Source organism: Micromys minutus, assembly GCF_963924665.1.
Source record: "Micromys minutus genome assembly, chromosome: 17".
NCBI classification, from domain to species: domain Eukaryota; kingdom Metazoa; phylum Chordata; class Mammalia; order Rodentia; family Muridae; genus Micromys; species Micromys minutus.
Genome location: NC_137952.1, coordinates 40,771,574 through 40,789,887, shown reverse-complemented (window position 1 = coordinate 40,789,887; position 18,314 = coordinate 40,771,574). Strand labels below are relative to the sequence as shown.

The window sequence follows — 18,314 nt, the reverse complement described above, 5'->3', positions numbered from 1 at the left end:
CTCTGTTTTGTGGGTGGATTCTTTTCCCAGTAGAGCATTTCCTATTGCCTAGAAAGAAGCGAATAAGAAAGGAAAAAGACTACAAAGGATTTTCTCTCTATGGCCAATAGATTAACTACCCAGTTCCCCAGTAGCACTGAGTATGTGAAAGGCTATGCATAAATATCTGCACATCCTGCTTCACACACTAGGAAGTGTGGCTAAGAAAACCTATTTGGCATCTTTCGATGCCAAGTGGGCAAGAAATGAAGGGCCAAAGAGAATGAACTCAATGCTATCTTAGCTTTTTAATGCTGAGAGTTAAGAACCATATGATGCTACCTTCTTCACTGAAATGACTCCCATAGAACCCTGCCAAGAACATCAAAATTCCCAGCAACCACCTGTAATGGGATCTGATGCCCTCTTCTGGTGTGTCTGAAGACAGCTGCAATGTACTCATAAAGAAAACAAATAAGTACATCTTTAAAAATAAAAAAGAATGAATTGTCAGTGGGCTAGAAAATTGGCTCAGTGGTTAAGAGCACTGACTGCTCTTCCAGAGGTCCTGAGTTCAATTCCAGGCAACCAAATGGTGGCTCACAACCAACTGCAGTGAGATCTGATGCCCTCTTCTGGTGAGTCTGATGACAGCTACAGTGTACTTATATATAAATAAAATAAATAAATCTTTTCCCACATAAGCATAGGTTGGCAGAATCCTTCTTGCTGGAGAGGCACATGCTGCTGAGTGCACTCAAAGCTCCAGGGACTTAGTTTTGGTAATTCAGAAACACACACCCCCTGCGACGGAGGTGGTGGGAGATGGAAGACTGGACTACATGAATAGAGAGGGAGGGCTATTTAAAGAAGCTCTGGGCAACATAAGTAGAGAGATGGGTGTGTTAAACTTGAGTGCATCAGAATTTCCATAAATATCAAAAGGAAATATTCCATCGGATATTGCAAGTTTTTTTGAGGAACTGAAAAGTAGTTGAGAAAATAGGAGACTGCCAAGAGAGAATGTTCATTCAATGCCAGCGGCCCTAGAAGAAGAAAATGATGCAAAGACAAATATAGGGAAATAAGAAATTCAGAAATAGAGGCAAGAGTCAGCAAACGGAGATACAGTGTTTGCTGATATTCGAAGGGGTGTGAGCCATTGTCGCATGTCTTTCTGGATATGAGATTATTATTTTAAGGTTGTGATGTCTGGTGTGATTTTGGAGAAATACTTACTCAGTTTCCAGCACAGATAGGAAGAATGGGAAACAGGGGAAATAGGAAAGAAATAGCGTGGTGTCTTGTGTCAAAGACTTCAGATGTGGAGTCCAGAGGTGCTGTCACTTTCTTTCCCTTCTTTCTGGAAAAAGGCTTGTACAAGAATCTTCACAATTTTAGTTTCGTTTGATAAACGTTAGACAAGCTGACTTCTAATTAGAGACACTATGGGAAGAATGGGAAGTGTGTCAAAAGGAACAAAACATTTTAAATGGTACCGAAATTGAATATATCTGTCTTTTGTCTCTTTTAAAATTCATTTTGCTTCTTCTCTTTTTTCTCATTTTCTCATTTTTAAATAAGAATCTGTTGCGTATCTCAGCCTGATCCTATTGCCTCAACCTCCCGTGTGCCTGTATTACAGACACACCAGCTCCCATACTTGAATTATTTCCATTAGCAGTTACAATTGGTAGCAGGGCACACGGTTTCATGTTTTTGTTAGTGGGCAGAAACCATGTTAGGGAAACTGTGTTGGAAGATGGAGATGCTTTTTGTGATTAAGTAGTTTTTCAAAGTGGTGAGTGAGAGGTTATTTTTATGGTCTGGGTTTTGGCCCGTCCTTATAAACTATATTTGAATTATTGTTCAGTAAGGGAAACAATGGGAAATAGATTTGAGAGAGAAGACAAAACCAGAAAACAACTCTGAGGACAGAAGAGGATGGAGCAAGTGGCTCAGTGGGCAGAGCTCTCCTGATAAGTCACTGTGGGGCTGGGACTTGGCATTACTGTCCAGTTTTGTGGACAAATTGCTAGTTTCAGAGAATTTCGTTCGTAACCAGTAATGACATGCTGTACTCCAACTTCCTCCCTATGGTTCTAAAGCCCGTGATTCTGGTGAGGAAGGGCTAGAATGAAATGAAAATGCTTAGAAACTGTTGATGGAGGCTGTTCACCGAGTGTTATGTCCTCTGGCATTCAGCATGAGCTGATATTAAGTGCCCATTAGTTCTTACCCTTTTAGATTTATTTAGCACAAAATTACCACCTTCTAGGCACACCGCCTAAGTTCATCACAGCTGTCAAGTTCCTTATTCTCAGAAAGCCCAGAGAAGCGGCTACATTACTAAAGCGATTTTACACATGAGAAACTGAGGCACACATAAGATGAGTCACTTGCCCAGGGCTACATAGTGACCGGAAGTGTCCAGATGCCAGCAGTCTTTCTCTAGTGACTCCTAACTACCGTGTGCTGCTTTGGAAAGGCTCTGAAGGAGTGACAGCATCGCATGGAAGCCGTGAGTCTGTAGCTTTAGGTATATACAAAGCAGGACTCTGAGACAGTGAAGCATACAGTCTACCCGTGAACGATGTGTGCAAGGGCTCCCAAACATCTGGGTCACAGCATCTCAGGTTATAATACAGATGTACACCAGGGGGGCTCCCTCGAGGACCTCGGCATTCTTATGGTTTCCTTCCGTGTTCTCACGTTCATCTACGATGTGTTGTCCTCTTTAATACTGGAATTAATCAGCTCGGAGCAAAGGCTCTTGCTTGGTTCGTGCATGTGGGCGTGGTCTGTGAATTTGGCCAGGGTCTGTGCATTTAGGTGTGGAAGAATGAGTTTCTTTGGCAGGAAAAGAAGGCGCCCTTGGGCTGATACTGCGGGGGACTCGGGTATTTGAATTCAATTACTTCTTCCTGCTACTGTTGGCTTCCGCAGGAGTGTGGAGCCAAATAATAGCTTGGTCTTGGTAAAGAATATAGTGAACCACAAGAAAGTTTAAGCAAGAATGTAGTGACCTTCATGTTTACTCTCTGAAATTCGGGAAGTTATCACAGAATCGAGAATCTCTTCATTGATTTATTCCATTCTTCCCAGGAAGACTTAGGCAATCTAAGTCTGATCCTTGAAAATCTTGTGAAATCTGTTCAAGTTACTATGGAAGAGCTTTGTCAACCTCCTAATTATCTGGCTCCTCAATTTTGTATTTCCAGGGAAACAGTTTATGTGTAAAGAAAGGAAGTTTGGGTAAAGTACAAAGGACAGAGGTTAGTTTGTAATCTCAGGACAGAGTTCCCATCAGCAGCGCAAATAAGAATAAATGAGGGTCATTCACATCCCAGGGAAGGTCTGACCTGTGAAATCAGCATGTTCTCTGGACAGTTCTAGATATGGCCACGGCACCATAGTCTCGCGTTCCCCGTGGGATTTTCAGATTTCTTCCCAAAACTCTAACGCAAAGGCCCTTTACATGGTCCTGTCGCCACTGTGGGCACAAACAGGCATGACCTAGACCCACAAATGGGATTCCATGTTTCCCCCTTGTCTGACGGCCGTAGAATGAATGCCCTACACATGTTCTTTTTAATTTTTGAGATGCAATGACGATGCATATAAGGATACCAGGTAAAACTCAGGGGACCCTCTACATTTCAGTGAACAGTGAGTCGCTTGATGTAAGCGAGAGTTCTAGATTCCAGGCATTCTAGTGTGGAGTCATGAAGTAGTCGCTAGGCAAGCTGGCAGCGGCAGAGCATGCCACGTGCTTCCTTCCTCCCCAGACCCCCAGGTTCCCAAATTCTTCCTCTTTGCATATAACGTCTCTCGGGCAAGCACACTCTATTCATATCTTATCATAAAAAAAACCCACTCTTTTGGACTGATACTTTTGTCTTACACATAATGCAGGGTCCTCAAAAATTACCGTTAAAGGCTAAGCTTGGGATGTTTAATGTCCATAGAGTAGAGGAGGCGAGGAAACAAACAATCCATGCGCAGCGCTGAAGGCAGTGATTGCCTGCTGTATCCCCAAGGGGGCAGCTGTGTCCTTTCTTTAGTGACTGTTCCTGAGGGAGTGAGGAGAGGCTGCCGGCTCTTCAAATATCTCAAAAGAAGCCAGACATCTCAATTTTTATGTACAATTTCTTGCTTTTATATGTTGGCAAATAAATCAAAATTCTTTAAAAACACTATTTGGGGCAACAGCGAATGGGCCAAAGCAAATACTTTTGTGGGTTAGAACTGTCCCCAGGCTGTTCAGCCAGGACAACCGATTTATGTGCAAATTCACCACTAAGTGGTTTTTGCATCTTAGGGCAGCTCCTTTTCACTTTCTAGGGTTACTGTTCCCTCACTGATAAAGCGATCTGCTTAAGGAAGCCCCAGCGTTTTGCGTTTCAAGTCCCCAGGCGGTTGGGGCTGTTCTGAAGGACCTCAGGAGCCTAAGTCGTCACTAAGCATGCCTGCTGTTCTGAATTTAGTATTAAAAACAAAGTTCTTTAGGAAAAGCTTTCCCTTGCTAAACTGTATGTGACTGAAAACCTGTCAGTAAGAAAACTGCAAAACAAAACCAGCTCGGCATGGTGGCTCACGCCTGCAACCTCAGCACCAGGAGACTGGGGTGGGGGTGTAGTTGTGGGCTTTGCAGTGAGTTGGCAACCAACTAGAATGCAAGGTCAGTACCAGGTAGGGTGGGCTACTTGGCAAAACAAAATAACCACAGCACCACAGGACCCAAGAAACAAAACCAGAGAAATAAACCAGTGAAGTCAGAGCACAAAAAAATCCATAAGAGCAAATGATCTTTAAGCTTAAAAATCTGGTTCTGGTTAAATTACGTTTAAAATCTCACAACTACCAAAGACAGTCCAAAGGATGTAGCTGCCATCAGGCATTTTCTGGGGTTCCATCTTTTTTTAAGGTGTGTTTTAATGCAGCGTTTGGAGAGCTTGGATGGGGTTAAGCACCTGTGTGCACTTGCGGGTGTTTTTTTTTTCACACCGCACCCCTGAGATGTAGAATGTACTTGGAAGCATATTTATCTCTGAATCTTGGCAAAGACCCAGATAAATATTTGGTAAATATCTCAGAAATTCAGAAAGTGATACTTCAAAGCCCTTGGGAAGATAACTGAGATTTATTGAACCATTGCTGTGTCTCAGATTTTTAAATTTATCTCATCTATTGCTTAACATGATCCTAAAACACATTAACCCAAACCCCGAAGGTCTGATCTTTAAGTCCATTAATGTGGAAACTGAGGCTGGATAACATTAAACATTTTGTTCAAATGTATTATTCCATTAGTCGATACTAACTGTGCTATCCTGGCCAACCACCAATATCTCCCAATATCCCAAGGTCAGTCCTATGTGCCAGTCTAGGAATATTAATCAAAACCATAGCAGTTTTGCCCTTTTGGTTTTTGAGAAGAAGAAATAAACCAAAGAAAATGAAAGCCATTAGGAAATACTTGGTAGTCTTGAATTATGCATAGAAACTAGAGTTTCTAAAACTCTTATGAAGCAGAGGGGTATGGCAGTGAACACCATAAATTTTGTTTTAAGGAATTATGCTGTGACTAAATGATTTGCTACAGAACATTATTTAACTTTATTACTCCACCTTAACAACTGGAAACTGTTCTAATATTTAGTGAATGGTAAATGTCTATAAACAAGAGACTTTAGCTTCCCCCCATTCCTCCTTCTTTTTTCTTTTTCGTTTTTTTTATCTTTATTCTTCAAGGAAGAAACCACTTCATTTTTTCACATATTAAAGGAACTAGCAAACAGTAATCATCAATCTTAGTAGCTGATAACATAGGTGCTATATTTAAATTCTGTGTCTGTGTTGCAAGATGGGAGGACCACTCTGATCTCTCTTGTCCTTTTTCATGATCAGCATAGCTGTAAATAACTGAGCCATCTCTTCAGCCCCAAGTCTGATTTCTACAACGCTTACTGCTATGCTCCAGGTGTTACCAGGGAAGCTCTCTCACTGCATGCACGGTGACCATAAATCAAACTTTACTGTCTTCCATGGAGTTTCATAAGCCTGTTTATTTATTGGTTTAAATATGGGGAATAATATTAATAAAAAAATATTGATTTTTATATTTCAAGCTTGTTATGTAGACAAAGACCACAGGAGGGAGTTCTGGGACCTTACATCAAGTCACCACTGTTTAATGTGTTCCAGGAATGCTCAGCATATTAGCAAATTCTTATTAAACTGTCACCAAAAAAAAAAAAAAAAGTTTTAAAAGAAATCCCCTCCTCTGGATGCAATTAGAGGCTGCCTCACAGGATTTGATGGGCCATAAAACTATTAAATCAGAACACTTTCTGTTTGAGCCTAAAACATTCCAGAGTGAAATTTGGGATTCAGGGGTGATTGGCCACCTATTAAGGTGCAGGTGGAAGGGACAGACATAAAGAGCTATATACACTCCAGAGAACAGATCGCTGTGGAGGAGAGTGTTCTAGCTGTTGACTTTTCTAGATTTCCCAAGATTAAGTGGTCAGCCTTAACACGGACGGAAAGAGCACTCGGCAGGAAAAACCTTGTCATTTCCTTTGCTTCCAACTCAAAACAATGCAGTTTTGAAAGTTTTATTGATTTATATATTTATATGTTATGTATTCTAGGTGACCAGGGAGATATATACATTTCAACATTTCTACCAGGAAAAGGATCTCATTGTTCTCAGTTTTACTGAATCCAGGCAAAGCAGTGGGTTTGTTTGGTTTTACATCTCTGCCACTGCTTCTCAAAGTGGGCCTGCAGGACTGTCATCATTGTCATTTGAGGCAGAATGATATCAGTGAAGGGGAAGGGGATGCATGGAAAAGGAACAGGCGGGGTGACCAGAAGGCTTTAATCTAGGTATGTCTCTCTCTCTCAACTCTGCCTAATATTTTGTTCATTTTTGCTAAGAAGAAACAAAATTAGGAAAAAGGGGGAATAGTTCATACTTTCTTCACATTATGTTAGCCAACCCTTTGGAAGGGAATATCTTATCTTGGTAAAAAGCAAACAAACAAACAAACAAACAAACAAGCATGCCAACAAATAAATGAAAAATACAAAAAATAACTAGTCCAGACCTTTAAAAAAATCCGTACTTCAAGCAATTTTAGCTCAGTTTTATAGATTTAATCTGCTTTTCTAGCAATCAAAAGTAACGGGTGGAACACAATTCACACATACACACACACACACACACACACACACACACACACATGATTCACATATCAATACTATATGAAAGAATACTGTATTTTACTGCTTGTAAATGTTTCTGACCTAAAAATAGATGGTATCCTGATGAACGCATTTTAAGTTGAAAATGTTGTTCAGATAAAATGCACAGAATACACTGAGTTTGCTGAGCGCCACAGCGTAGCAGTTCACACTGGTTCTGCCCTGTCTTTCTCTTGGTGACTGGAAGTTGTAGCTCACAGCTCACATTCAACATGGCAACTGAGAGAGAAGCATTTGGATTATTGCTGGGCTGGGAAAATATTAAGGTTCAAAGTTTGAGGTATGGGTCCTACTGAATGCATATATATTATTTTCTTTTTGCCATGAGCTGACCTGATATAAGTTAAGGAGAGAATCTGTAATTAAACAAACAAGTTCATATCTAAACATTTGTAAAAGCTAAAACTCCATTTTTTCCCCCTGAAAGTTCAGTATCAAGATCACATTTCAGAAAATAAAATTTGTCCATCAAAAATGGCAATTAAAAATTAAAATCTAGCTGTATTATGTAATGAGAACCATCATCAATCAAATGGTATGATATTAAAGATTGGTCACAACTCCCCCCCCCCAAAAAAAAAAGTAAGCAGTTGAACAGTTTTGGGAAGAGCATGTGACTGCATTTGCGACTCCTTAGTGGATGCTGGATTGTGACAGTGATCAACTGGAGTGTAGTGTGTCCCAACAGTGAGGGAGTTAACTTTTGGGAGATAATTGGTGTCACCCAGGCTGGCTGAAGTGACCTTCAAAGTCATTCATCATCAGGATGCATCTGACCGCAGGGTACTTTCTTTCTCATTATCTGCCAGTTATATCAGGACCGGACCACTCAGCACAGGAGAATGACAGAGGAGGTGAACTGATGATTTGCTGGAATAGTTTTGTGCCCTAGCGATGGGCTGGAACGAGAGAGGCAGGTCTAATGGTCTTCACAAGCACTTCTGTATGTTAACAACCACAACAACAAACTCAAAGTAAAGTGGCAGGCTAGTGTGATCCTGGAAGATGGACTGCTCCAACTCAGAGAACAACTCCTGTTAAAGGAATTATAAGATTAAGCCTGTTTTCCTCACCTTTGTTGAAAGTACTTAAATTGATTAAAGTCCTTAAATGTTACGGTTTGTTTTTCCATCTCTAAATGGCTTGAGCATAATTTGCAGTCCACTTAGTTAATTTCCTCAGAACTCTGATTTTTCCAGAGAAGCCTAATAAGACTTTGAGACACTCTTGCCACGTTGGTCATGCCCTTAGTCCCTTGCTAGATGAAAGGCTGACGCACGCGAACGGACATTAAGGTGTATGTTTTTGCAAGTGCTTCAGCATGTCAGACCTTGAATTTAGAGCACACAGTGGCTTGGTACTCTGTCATTGCATATTTTCCCCATTACACAAGGACTTCCTGTGCAGATGACAAAATCCGTTTTCAGCGCAGCAGATGTTGTGGTGACTAAGTTTTGTAGGAGCATTTTAATCAAATACATCTTACAATGTTTTAGACCTTTCTCCTTGCTTCTCTGTCTTTTCCTTTAAAAACGGTAACTGTGGGAACTCAAGTCTCTTTTTCCATAAAAGAGAGATAATGATCAAACAAAGCTTTTGAAATCAGGGTATTTCAAATTGCTCAATATGTGGGCCCCAGTCAGAGTATTGGGAGGGTTTCTAATGAGTTCATGTTTTGAATAATAGTCATAACTTCACTGGTGTGACTGTTGATGGAAATCCTCAGGTCAATCAGGGTTGTCTTGTTTTTGTTTTTGTTTTCCATGTCAAGCAGAAGCAAGACGAGCTTTTGTTTTATTTGATCATCGATATTCTATTCCCAAGACTCTTGGACTTGACATTATACATTTGAAAGCTATTTTATAATTGGTAAATTATAATTTCCCAGCTTTGGGTAACCACTCTTTCTCCCTTTCCATATTTGGACATTTTCATTTGGATTCAGTTCTTATTGTATCCTTCTAATCTAAAATCTAGGAAGCTGAGGAAATGTTGGATAAACCAGCTAACAAAACCCATCTAGTGATGGCCAAATGAACTGACGCCAGTCACTTTTATGCAGTTTAACTTCTTGATGCAAATGTGGAAAGAAATATAGCATACGACCTGTGCCCCTCCCAAGTAAGAGATGAATGTGGAAAGAAATATAGCATATGACCTGTGCCCCTCCCAAGTAAGGACCAACAGAAAACAGAAAAATGTTACCAGGGTGACATCAGCAACTCTCAAGTCATGTGAGAGTTAATGTCCACTCTGTGGATAAAACTTCAGAAAGAAAATACATACTACATTGTTCTCAGGGAATGGTCAATGGTCACCATCCTTGATACTCATCTGCTTTGGAACAATTTGCATCTCAGGACTCACTCCAGCTCAGCTAGTCAGAATCTGAAGCTCATCAACATCTGTATAGCTCCTTAAATACAAACCTTAGAAGGTAAGTTATAATTTACCCATTATAAAATAGCTTTCAAATGTATAATGTCAAGACCAGGGTTCTTACAAATAAGATATTGGGTGATCAAGTAAAACAAAACCAGGGATGAAAGCTCCATACAGTCCCCAAGGGCATTAAGATACAGGATGGAGAAACATTCTCTTTAGAAGACTGTTCAGGTCTTCCAAGAGCCTGCTTATCTGAGGATGAACATGAAAATGACATAGCAACTCTAGTACACGAGAGAGACACATTCAGAGTCCCTTTTGATTGCAGACCCTGTGTGGGTGGCCTTGGAACCCAAGTTTTTATTATCCCCACAAAACAAAGGTGTTCCTTCTCCACTCGTTCACAACTCACATTAGCTGGATCAGAAGGAAGTGGCTAGTCATACCCGTCTGATACTGGCCCCTTGTCAGGCATATGGTTGCTCATGTTTTCTTCCAGTCCACTGGTAGTCTTTTCTCTTGTTGACAATTTTCTTTGCTGTGCTGAGACATTGTGAGTCAGGGAAATCCCTTCAAATAAATAAATAAATAAATAAATACATACATACATACATACATAAATACATAAATACATAATAAATAACATTGTGTCCCAGTCATCCCGCTTTTGAAATATGCAAGGGAATCGAAATTAGTATGCTCAATAAACATCTGTAATCTCATGTTCAGTTGGGCATTATTCAAAATATGAAAGAACCTAAGATCCCACTAATGGAAGCACAAATAAAGAAAACGTGGTGTGGATGCACGCACAAGGAAACATTATAGACCTGTAAAGTGAGAGAAACTAGAAGCCATGGTTGGGGCATGAGGGTGGAGAAAGAAGAATATCAGAGTCTAGTGTGATGTGGTAGAAGTGAGAAGCCAGAGTTCAGGAATGGGGAAAGGAAGGAGTTAATCAAAGTCTAGCATAGACTGGGGGAAACTTCTGGGATGCCATTGTGCTGCATGAAACCACTCTGAACACTGATGTATATCTAAAATTTTGCAGAAGAAAATAGGATTTGAAAACTGTTTTGGTAGTATTAGTGGTATGGGTTGAACTCAAAGCCTTACACATATGATTCAAGTGCTCTACTGACCTATATACCCAGCCTTGAAGAACAGAGTTTTGATGTTTTTGTCACAAAATTGGTTGCATAGGTTACTATGAGCATATAAGTCAAAGGATCACATGGTCCCACCATTATACACACAATTACCACTTGTCAATTAACACATATGTGTATGAAAGAAAGAAACAATGCTGACTATGTGGCATTTTACCTTAAGATGATATTAAAAAGTGTGTCTCTGATAAAAGATAAGGAATTTGACAATGTTCTTGGATTTCCTTTTTCCATATTGCATAAGAAATTACTACAGCTCAGATAATTGTCCTCAGCATTCACAAAGGTAGTATTCACAGACCTGTCTTAATTTAAATAACTGTCTAGTGATGCTCTAAAGAAGGCAGGACAACTGGCTTAGAGTTAGTTACTTTGCATGAGGAATGTGCCTCTTGGATGAAAACTAGGGTTATTGCCAAGTCTTGGATGCTCGTTCAATCTGTGATCACCTATTGCTACTCTAAGGCATCAGCATTTTCTCCAAGCAAGCAAGCAAGTAAGCATCTCTCTCTCTCTCTCTCTCTCTCTCTCTCTCTCTCTCTCTCTCTCTCTCTCTCTCCCTCTCTCCCTCTCTCTCTCCCTCTCCCTCCCTCTCTCTCTCTCTCTTTCTCTGTATACACACACACACACACACAAACATGTATATATGTATATATATTTTTTCAATACCTATGTGTATGTGACTATATTGTTGTCTCATTTACTGATGTATGAGTACCTGATTTTTTCTCAGAGCAATGATACAACATACTACTGCCCAATAAAGAGAAGGAAGGAGCACAGACTTCAAAAGTTTAGCTGGAAGCTAGAGAGATTCTTAGTGGTTCAAAGCACTGTTGCTCTTGCAGAGGACTTAGATTAAATTCTCAAGCAACAATATGGCAACTTCCAACTATCTGCAATTATCACAACACACACACACACACACACACACACACACACACACACACACACATTTATGCATTTGTGTGTGTGTGTGTGTGTGTGTATCTCCAGCTCATGAACATAAACTACAAATAAGTAAATCTTTAAAATAAAAGTTGTAACTTATTTTTTAACACCTTACTTTTAATGAGGGTTCTTAACCTCTTGTTTAGCCCACCACCCACCAGAGGTAGTGGAAAAGAAAGGACATGGGGGAAATGGACCTATTTAGAAAGGTTCTTTGGAGCAACTCCCGCCTGTGTTGTCTGGAAATAGGTAGTTCAGTTCACAGATGTCGGCTGTGACAGCTCGATCCATGGACAAACTCCCCGGATATATTAGCAGTCTAATTCTGTAGGGTTGAAATAGCAAACAGGAATCAGCAGAGGTGGTACTACCGAGCAGAAATAGCCATGCCTCAGCCTCAACACAAGTCAACAGGAGGGACCAGCAGGAATGGCAGGAGAAGTTCTCAGCTGTGCCTCTTCTCCAAACATCACATGCCCTCCTGCACCTAAGTCTGTCTCAGCGGACATCATCCTGCTAATCAGCCCAAGTCTGTGCCCAAGAACCACAGCAAGCCGCAGCACACCATCAGAAGGTTTTTTGGTATGTTTCTCTCTTTGGTGTCCCAACGAATGGAGCTCAACTACACAAAGTAAGGTGGACCAATATTTGCATTTCTTTAGCGAAACAGTCTTTCACCTGTGTCTGCTTCAACAAAACGTTCCTTCAGGAGTCTGCTTTAGCCTTTCGTCCGTGTTCATTAGAGCTCAGTGTTTCCACATCAAAACGTTTAGCTGCACATGGTGCCATGCATCTGAAATCCCACCACATAGGCGGTAGTGACATAGTGACAAGAGAGTCTCTTGTTTAAGGCCAACCTAAAATGTATATCAAGTTCCATGTCAGACTGGGATGCAGAAGACCAAGGAAATAAAGAGCTTTCCCTTGATACTTGAGGGTTCCATTCTTGAAGTTATACCTGCAGGATGATAAAAAGAGGCAGTAAAATAAAATAAAATAAAAAACAAAGTTTCAAGATTGTCACATGTCACATGGGATTCCTGTTTACTTGGCAGATCATTTTTCTGGATATATTATATCAAAGTTATGATTATTATCACTCTGTGCATGCAAGCACCTGTGTGTGCATATATGTGTATGTGTGTGTGTGTGTGTGTGTGTGTGTGTGTGTGTGTATGGGTGTACACTCTTGCATTGGTAGATCGGTAAGTAACTTTGTAGAGTTGGTTTTCTCCCTTTACCTTTGTGTGGGTTTTGGGGATTGAACTCAGGTCGTGAGGCTTGCTTGCAAGTGTTTTACCCACTAAGCCATTTCCTTAGCTCTGGATATGTTATCTTTAGGATGGTCTGACTATTATGAATCATCAGCCTTGGAGCAGGATTAGAAATCTTCACCCCTGCAATGAGCCAGGCTGTGGTTTTGTAGCAAAGGTGCCTCATCTGAGAGCTCGGGTCAGTAGGCAGCAGCATCGTGAAAATTCAAAATCGATTTGCAGTCAAGTGATGGACAGCCGCCATCTGAAGCCCATCTTTGTATGATTAAGTCTACCTGGGAGAGCGGCAGGTCACAGATTCAGGCCTCACGGGGAGGTTTAGAACCACCCCGGAATAACGGGACGAGCATATCTGTGGCCACAAGTCACCAGAGGAATTTTCTTACTAGAACTTTGGGACAAAGCTTGCCTATGCTAAGGTACTTTAAAAAACTTAAAAATTGTAATCTTTATCTCTAAAAGTGCCCAGTGAGCTAGAAGGGTTTATCTTTATCTTTTGGGTGACAGTGTTATGGGAAATCCTGAGTATTTGTTACAGCAAAGGGCTTTAACCCATAAAAAGTGATGCTTAGGTACCAGCATCTTCTGCTACGCCAGACATGAATGCTGCAGGGCATGCTGGGTATTATAGAAGTCACTGGTCTGTAAAAGCTCCATGGAAGCATGAGTGAGGGGAGGAACTGAAGGGATAACAAAGTACTCTGGGATATTTCTGGGACACTAAGGACAGAGCAACAATTACATCACAGCTGTGGATACTTACCTATTAGAATGGAAGTACGTTAATTTTCTTTTCTGAGCCCAGGTGTAGCTGAGGCTGGCCCTAAACCTATTCTGTTGCTACAGGAAAGACAGGCTCTCCTTCAACTTGAAAACTTTACACCTCAGCTTTCCCAAGGACTGAATACCCGAGTGATTCCATTTGAGTACATTGAAGAGTCAAAATGTCTTTTTCTGATCTGCTCTTACATGGACAGCCATATTTTTCAGTTCGATCTTTAAATGGGCCTTGCAAAATTTCATATTCTTTTAGTTTATTCTAAGGTAAACATATGTTGAAAAATAACATCTGTTTATATGTTAATAAGTTATAGCGCATCAGTAATTTTCTTTGTGCAGGGCAAGTCCTCACAAGTGAATAGGAATCAGAGCAATCAGTAATGTCTGTTCAGGAAGCAGGGAACCTCCTTAGATGCCTCTGGTGTTTTCTCCTGCTTGTAGTAGCTCTACCTCAACAGAGATAATTCATCACACTCAGATTCTGCTATTCCCACTGTAGCCAGTGGACTCTTATTAAATCACCAATATTTGTTAAATTCTTGCCACCAGAGACAATTGTAACTTAGACTTTATGATCCCCACCTCCAGATTTCAGCCCCTATGATGCTAGTTGTTGGAACGTAAACCTGCTGCTTGGGACCATTGCTCAGTGGCAGTATCCAGGATGAGCAAGTCCTGGGTTTGATCTCCAGCACTGGAGGGCAGAGTAACTTTGAAAACATTGGAGGATGGGTGGCTCCAAAGTAGGTGGAAGCAATGGAGGCACAAACTGCCCTATTTTCTATGGACACCTCTACTTAAGGGATTGTAGAAAGTTGTTTAAGAATACTGACACCCCAAGAAAGTCAGAAGGTTTGGTGTTGGTATGATTTGTGTATTGTTTTTAACATTGTTACAACCTCTGCGGCATGCCGGTAGATATTTCTAATATGCTAACAGAAATCTTTGACTACATTTATGTTACAACTGGAAGAGCTGTGATTGAGTGCACTGCTAACTTCATGAAGGTACCCAGTTATCTGAATATTTCCTTTGCTCATCTCTTTGTGAGGAAATACCTTTATCTGTGCTTGGCTACCAGAGACAATCATGGGTACCAGTCCTAGACAAATTAAGCACGATGAATTTTTTCTGTCTTAGCTGACCAACTCTATATGACCTTAGTTAGGTCACATCTTCAGGACATTTTATTGTATTTATTTATTTTTTGTGGTAATATGATGGCTAGAAGTTCTGACTCAAGCACTCAATGCCCTCTGGTGGTGTTTCCACATTGCTAAATCTAATGAAAATCAGACAAGGATCCAGATGTATTATTACCTAGCAAAATGTGTTTCTTATGGAGAGTGATTTGCAAGTCTTAAGAACGTATTATAGAAATTCTCAAACAAGCTCTGGGATGAACACTGTCAAAAAAAAAAAAAAAGACATGATGTACTTTAGCTCATATATTTTGTTTGAGATGAAGAGATCATCAAAGGTATCTGAGAAATAAGGTCTATGTTTCAAAAACCCAGTGTACTTCAAAAGCACTCAGATTTAGACTTCCTACCCTGTTAACTGATGCTCCTATTCTAATGTCCTAGAGGCTCAAGCATAGATGGCAGACGCATAGCTGAAAGAGTTAAAGCCTTGGGGTACAACAGGGACAGGTGGAGTAAGAAATTGTAGAGGCCAACTTTTATAAGCTCTTCAGGAAGTCTGGTTGTTGGTTAATGTGTGAGCATGGCAGCTCTTGAATCTCTCAGAGTCACTTCATAAACACAGTCTTGCTAGATTCCCCTTAAGTCTTGTATCACTTGGACAAGTACATCCCCCCCCCATTTGACACAGGTGGCTTCGGTTGTTTAAGCTCCATTTCTTGGAATTTTCTGCTTAGCATCCAAACATCAAATCAGCCTCTCTTCCACTAAACTCTTTCTACCTATTAGGAAGGAAATACCATCACCCATGTTCTTCTAAGTCTTCCAAGACAATTTCCTTATTTATTGCTGCCTTGCTCAAAAGGATGAATCTGCATTTGTTTCTAGTGCACACATCTTTTTAAGGGGGCAAAAGCATAGAGTATGTCCTAGTGCACACTTACCAAAGAAATTCAGAAGTATAAAAAGGAAGGGAAGCATGAACTCATCATGAAGAAGAAGAAGAAGAAGAAGAAGAAGAAGAAGAAGAAGAAGAGGAAGAGGAAGAGGAAGAGGAAGAGGAAGAGGAAGAGGAAGAGGAAGAGGAAGAGGAAGAGGAAGAGGAAGAGGAAGAGGAAAAAGAGAAAGAGAGAGAAAGACAGAGAGAGAGAGAGAGAGAGAGAGAGAGAGAGAGAGAGAGAGAGGGGGAGGGAGGGAGGAGAGGGGTGTTGGTCCTTTTAGAGGGAGTAGTGAACTCATTTGCTTCCAGGTGTGGGTGGGCATCTGTACCAGTGTATCCTGAGAATGCTTGGCTGTTTCCATGACAATGGATGTGCCAGATCCCTGTTACCTGTGGGTGATGCCATCGCTGGGGGTAGGAGTCATCCTAGTCCCAGCAGTATTTCCTCTCTAATAGGTAGTAAGAGTTTAGTGGTGGCGAGGCTGATTTGATGTTTTCATGTTATACAGAATGTGCTTGCTGGGAATTGACTCATGACCACTGGAAGAGAAGCCCGTGCTCTTAACTGCTAAGCTATCTCCCCAGCCCTCTAAGTATTTTATAATGATAGCAACTATAGTTCTTCAGGGAGATGGGGTCAATAAGATCTATCTCCCAATATAGATAACAATATCATCTACCTATAAATATCTTTCTATAATCTTTCTTCTTTGTATCACCTATCTGTTTTCTATCTATCTATCTATCTATCTATCTATCTATCTATCTACCTACCTACCTATCAATCTATCTCTATACTATTATTTAAGATAGAGATTTATTTCTAGGACTTGGGTTACATAATCATAGCAGCATCTAAACTCCAAATCTGCAGATTAAACAGAAGGCTAGAGAATTGATGAAAGGTGATATTAAAGTCAAGTTCAAAGGCAGTCAGATGGGAGAATAAAAATACCTTCATGGTAACATCCAGATGTATTTGACCAAATAAATGAGGATTATGCCCTAGACAAGCTGACACATAAAATTATCCTTCACAACAGTGCTATTCTTAATGGTTGTATGTATTTGATATATTAATTACATATACTATAGCCAGTACCCTATGATAGGCATTTAGATTGCTCTTAGTGCTTCTACCTTCATCTATCTTTGGCTATTTACTTATTCTTCTTCAAATGATATAATAAACACAGAGTGAAATTCAACGCATGTTTTATGTGTTTATGCTTAAAGATGTGATTTCATGTTGACAGGTTGTATTTACAGAGGTCTTCCCCATTGAATGAAACACTAGTCTTAGCAGAAGGGTCTGTGTTCAGTCTACCTTGATTATCTCCCTTTTATTACAGCCTGTCAGACCATGGGAATAGGCATGATGCTGAGTTCCTGGGCCACTTCCTCAATAGAAGAAGTGGCAGAGGCTGGCCCAGAGGCGCTTCGCTGGATGCAACTTTACATCTACAAAGACCGTGAGGTCAGCAGGCAACTAGTGAAGCGAGCTGAGCAGATGGGCTACAAGGCCATATTTGTGACTGTGGATACCCCTTACCTGGGCAATCGCTTTGATGATGTGCGGAACCGGTTCAAGCTGCCACCACAACTCAGGTAAGTATGATCTCACAAACTCAAGGGGAGTTTCTCCTTTCCTTTCATGAGCCACCTCCAAGCCGCTTAATTAATTAATTAATAATTTATTTATTTATTATAGATACAGTAGAGCAATATATCTCCATCAAGACATTAACCACAGAGATATTAATCTTATCATTAAAAGGATCTCACTGGAAATAATTTGTTCTGTGTTTTAGAGAACATACTACCATATTGCTATGCATTTGAGCTATTCCAGTAGGGGCAATTACTGTATATTTTTAAAAGATAAAAATGTTATTACCAAAGTGCATTAAGTATTTTGGGAAATATGAAACAGCATGCAGATAAGTTTTGTATAGGTCACAGTTTTATTTTTGTGATCCTGGTATCCTATATCTCCATGGAAATCAAAGACTCTCATTCATAGTTTTATTTTAATTGAAGTAGGAACATCTAGGGCAAGGAAGACTGATAAGAGGACAAAGACATGAAGGTAGAAGAAGCCATGCATTTGATCCTTCATCTTGTACTTCATTCTTTTCCTCTTTTATGTGATTCTGCTATGGATCAAGATTCATTAATTCACTCACTCACTCATGCTGGCAAAAACCATGCATCAAATAATCTAAAATTGAACTGATACTTCATCAAGATATTCAACCTTCTATTGACTTTGAACTGTCCCTTCCCTGGTAACATTTTAGGAACTTGAGTCAAAGCCATAGCCTCAGCGGAGATCAGTGAGAAAGAACTCCAGGTCCCTTCAGATCTAGCATCTTTCCCCATTTCTTTCTCCTTCCATATTCTATACCCTAAGGGCCTCGTC

At 40.4% G+C, this 18,314-nt stretch overlaps 1 protein-coding gene across 1 annotated transcript in view; it reads left to right on the top strand.

The window, feature by feature from the left end:
* HAO1 (hydroxyacid oxidase 1) overlaps positions 1 to 18,314 on the top strand; it is a gene marked incomplete at both ends in the record, with an annotated part of 47,373 nt that overhangs the window by 6,506 nt on the left and 22,553 nt on the right. Inside the window, one exon of the mRNA XM_080931323.1 lies at positions 17,245 to 17,500. Within this exon, the coding sequence (XP_080787449.1) occupies positions 17,245 to 17,500 (256 nt within the window). The remainder of the gene's footprint in view (positions 1 to 17,244; positions 17,501 to 18,314) is intronic.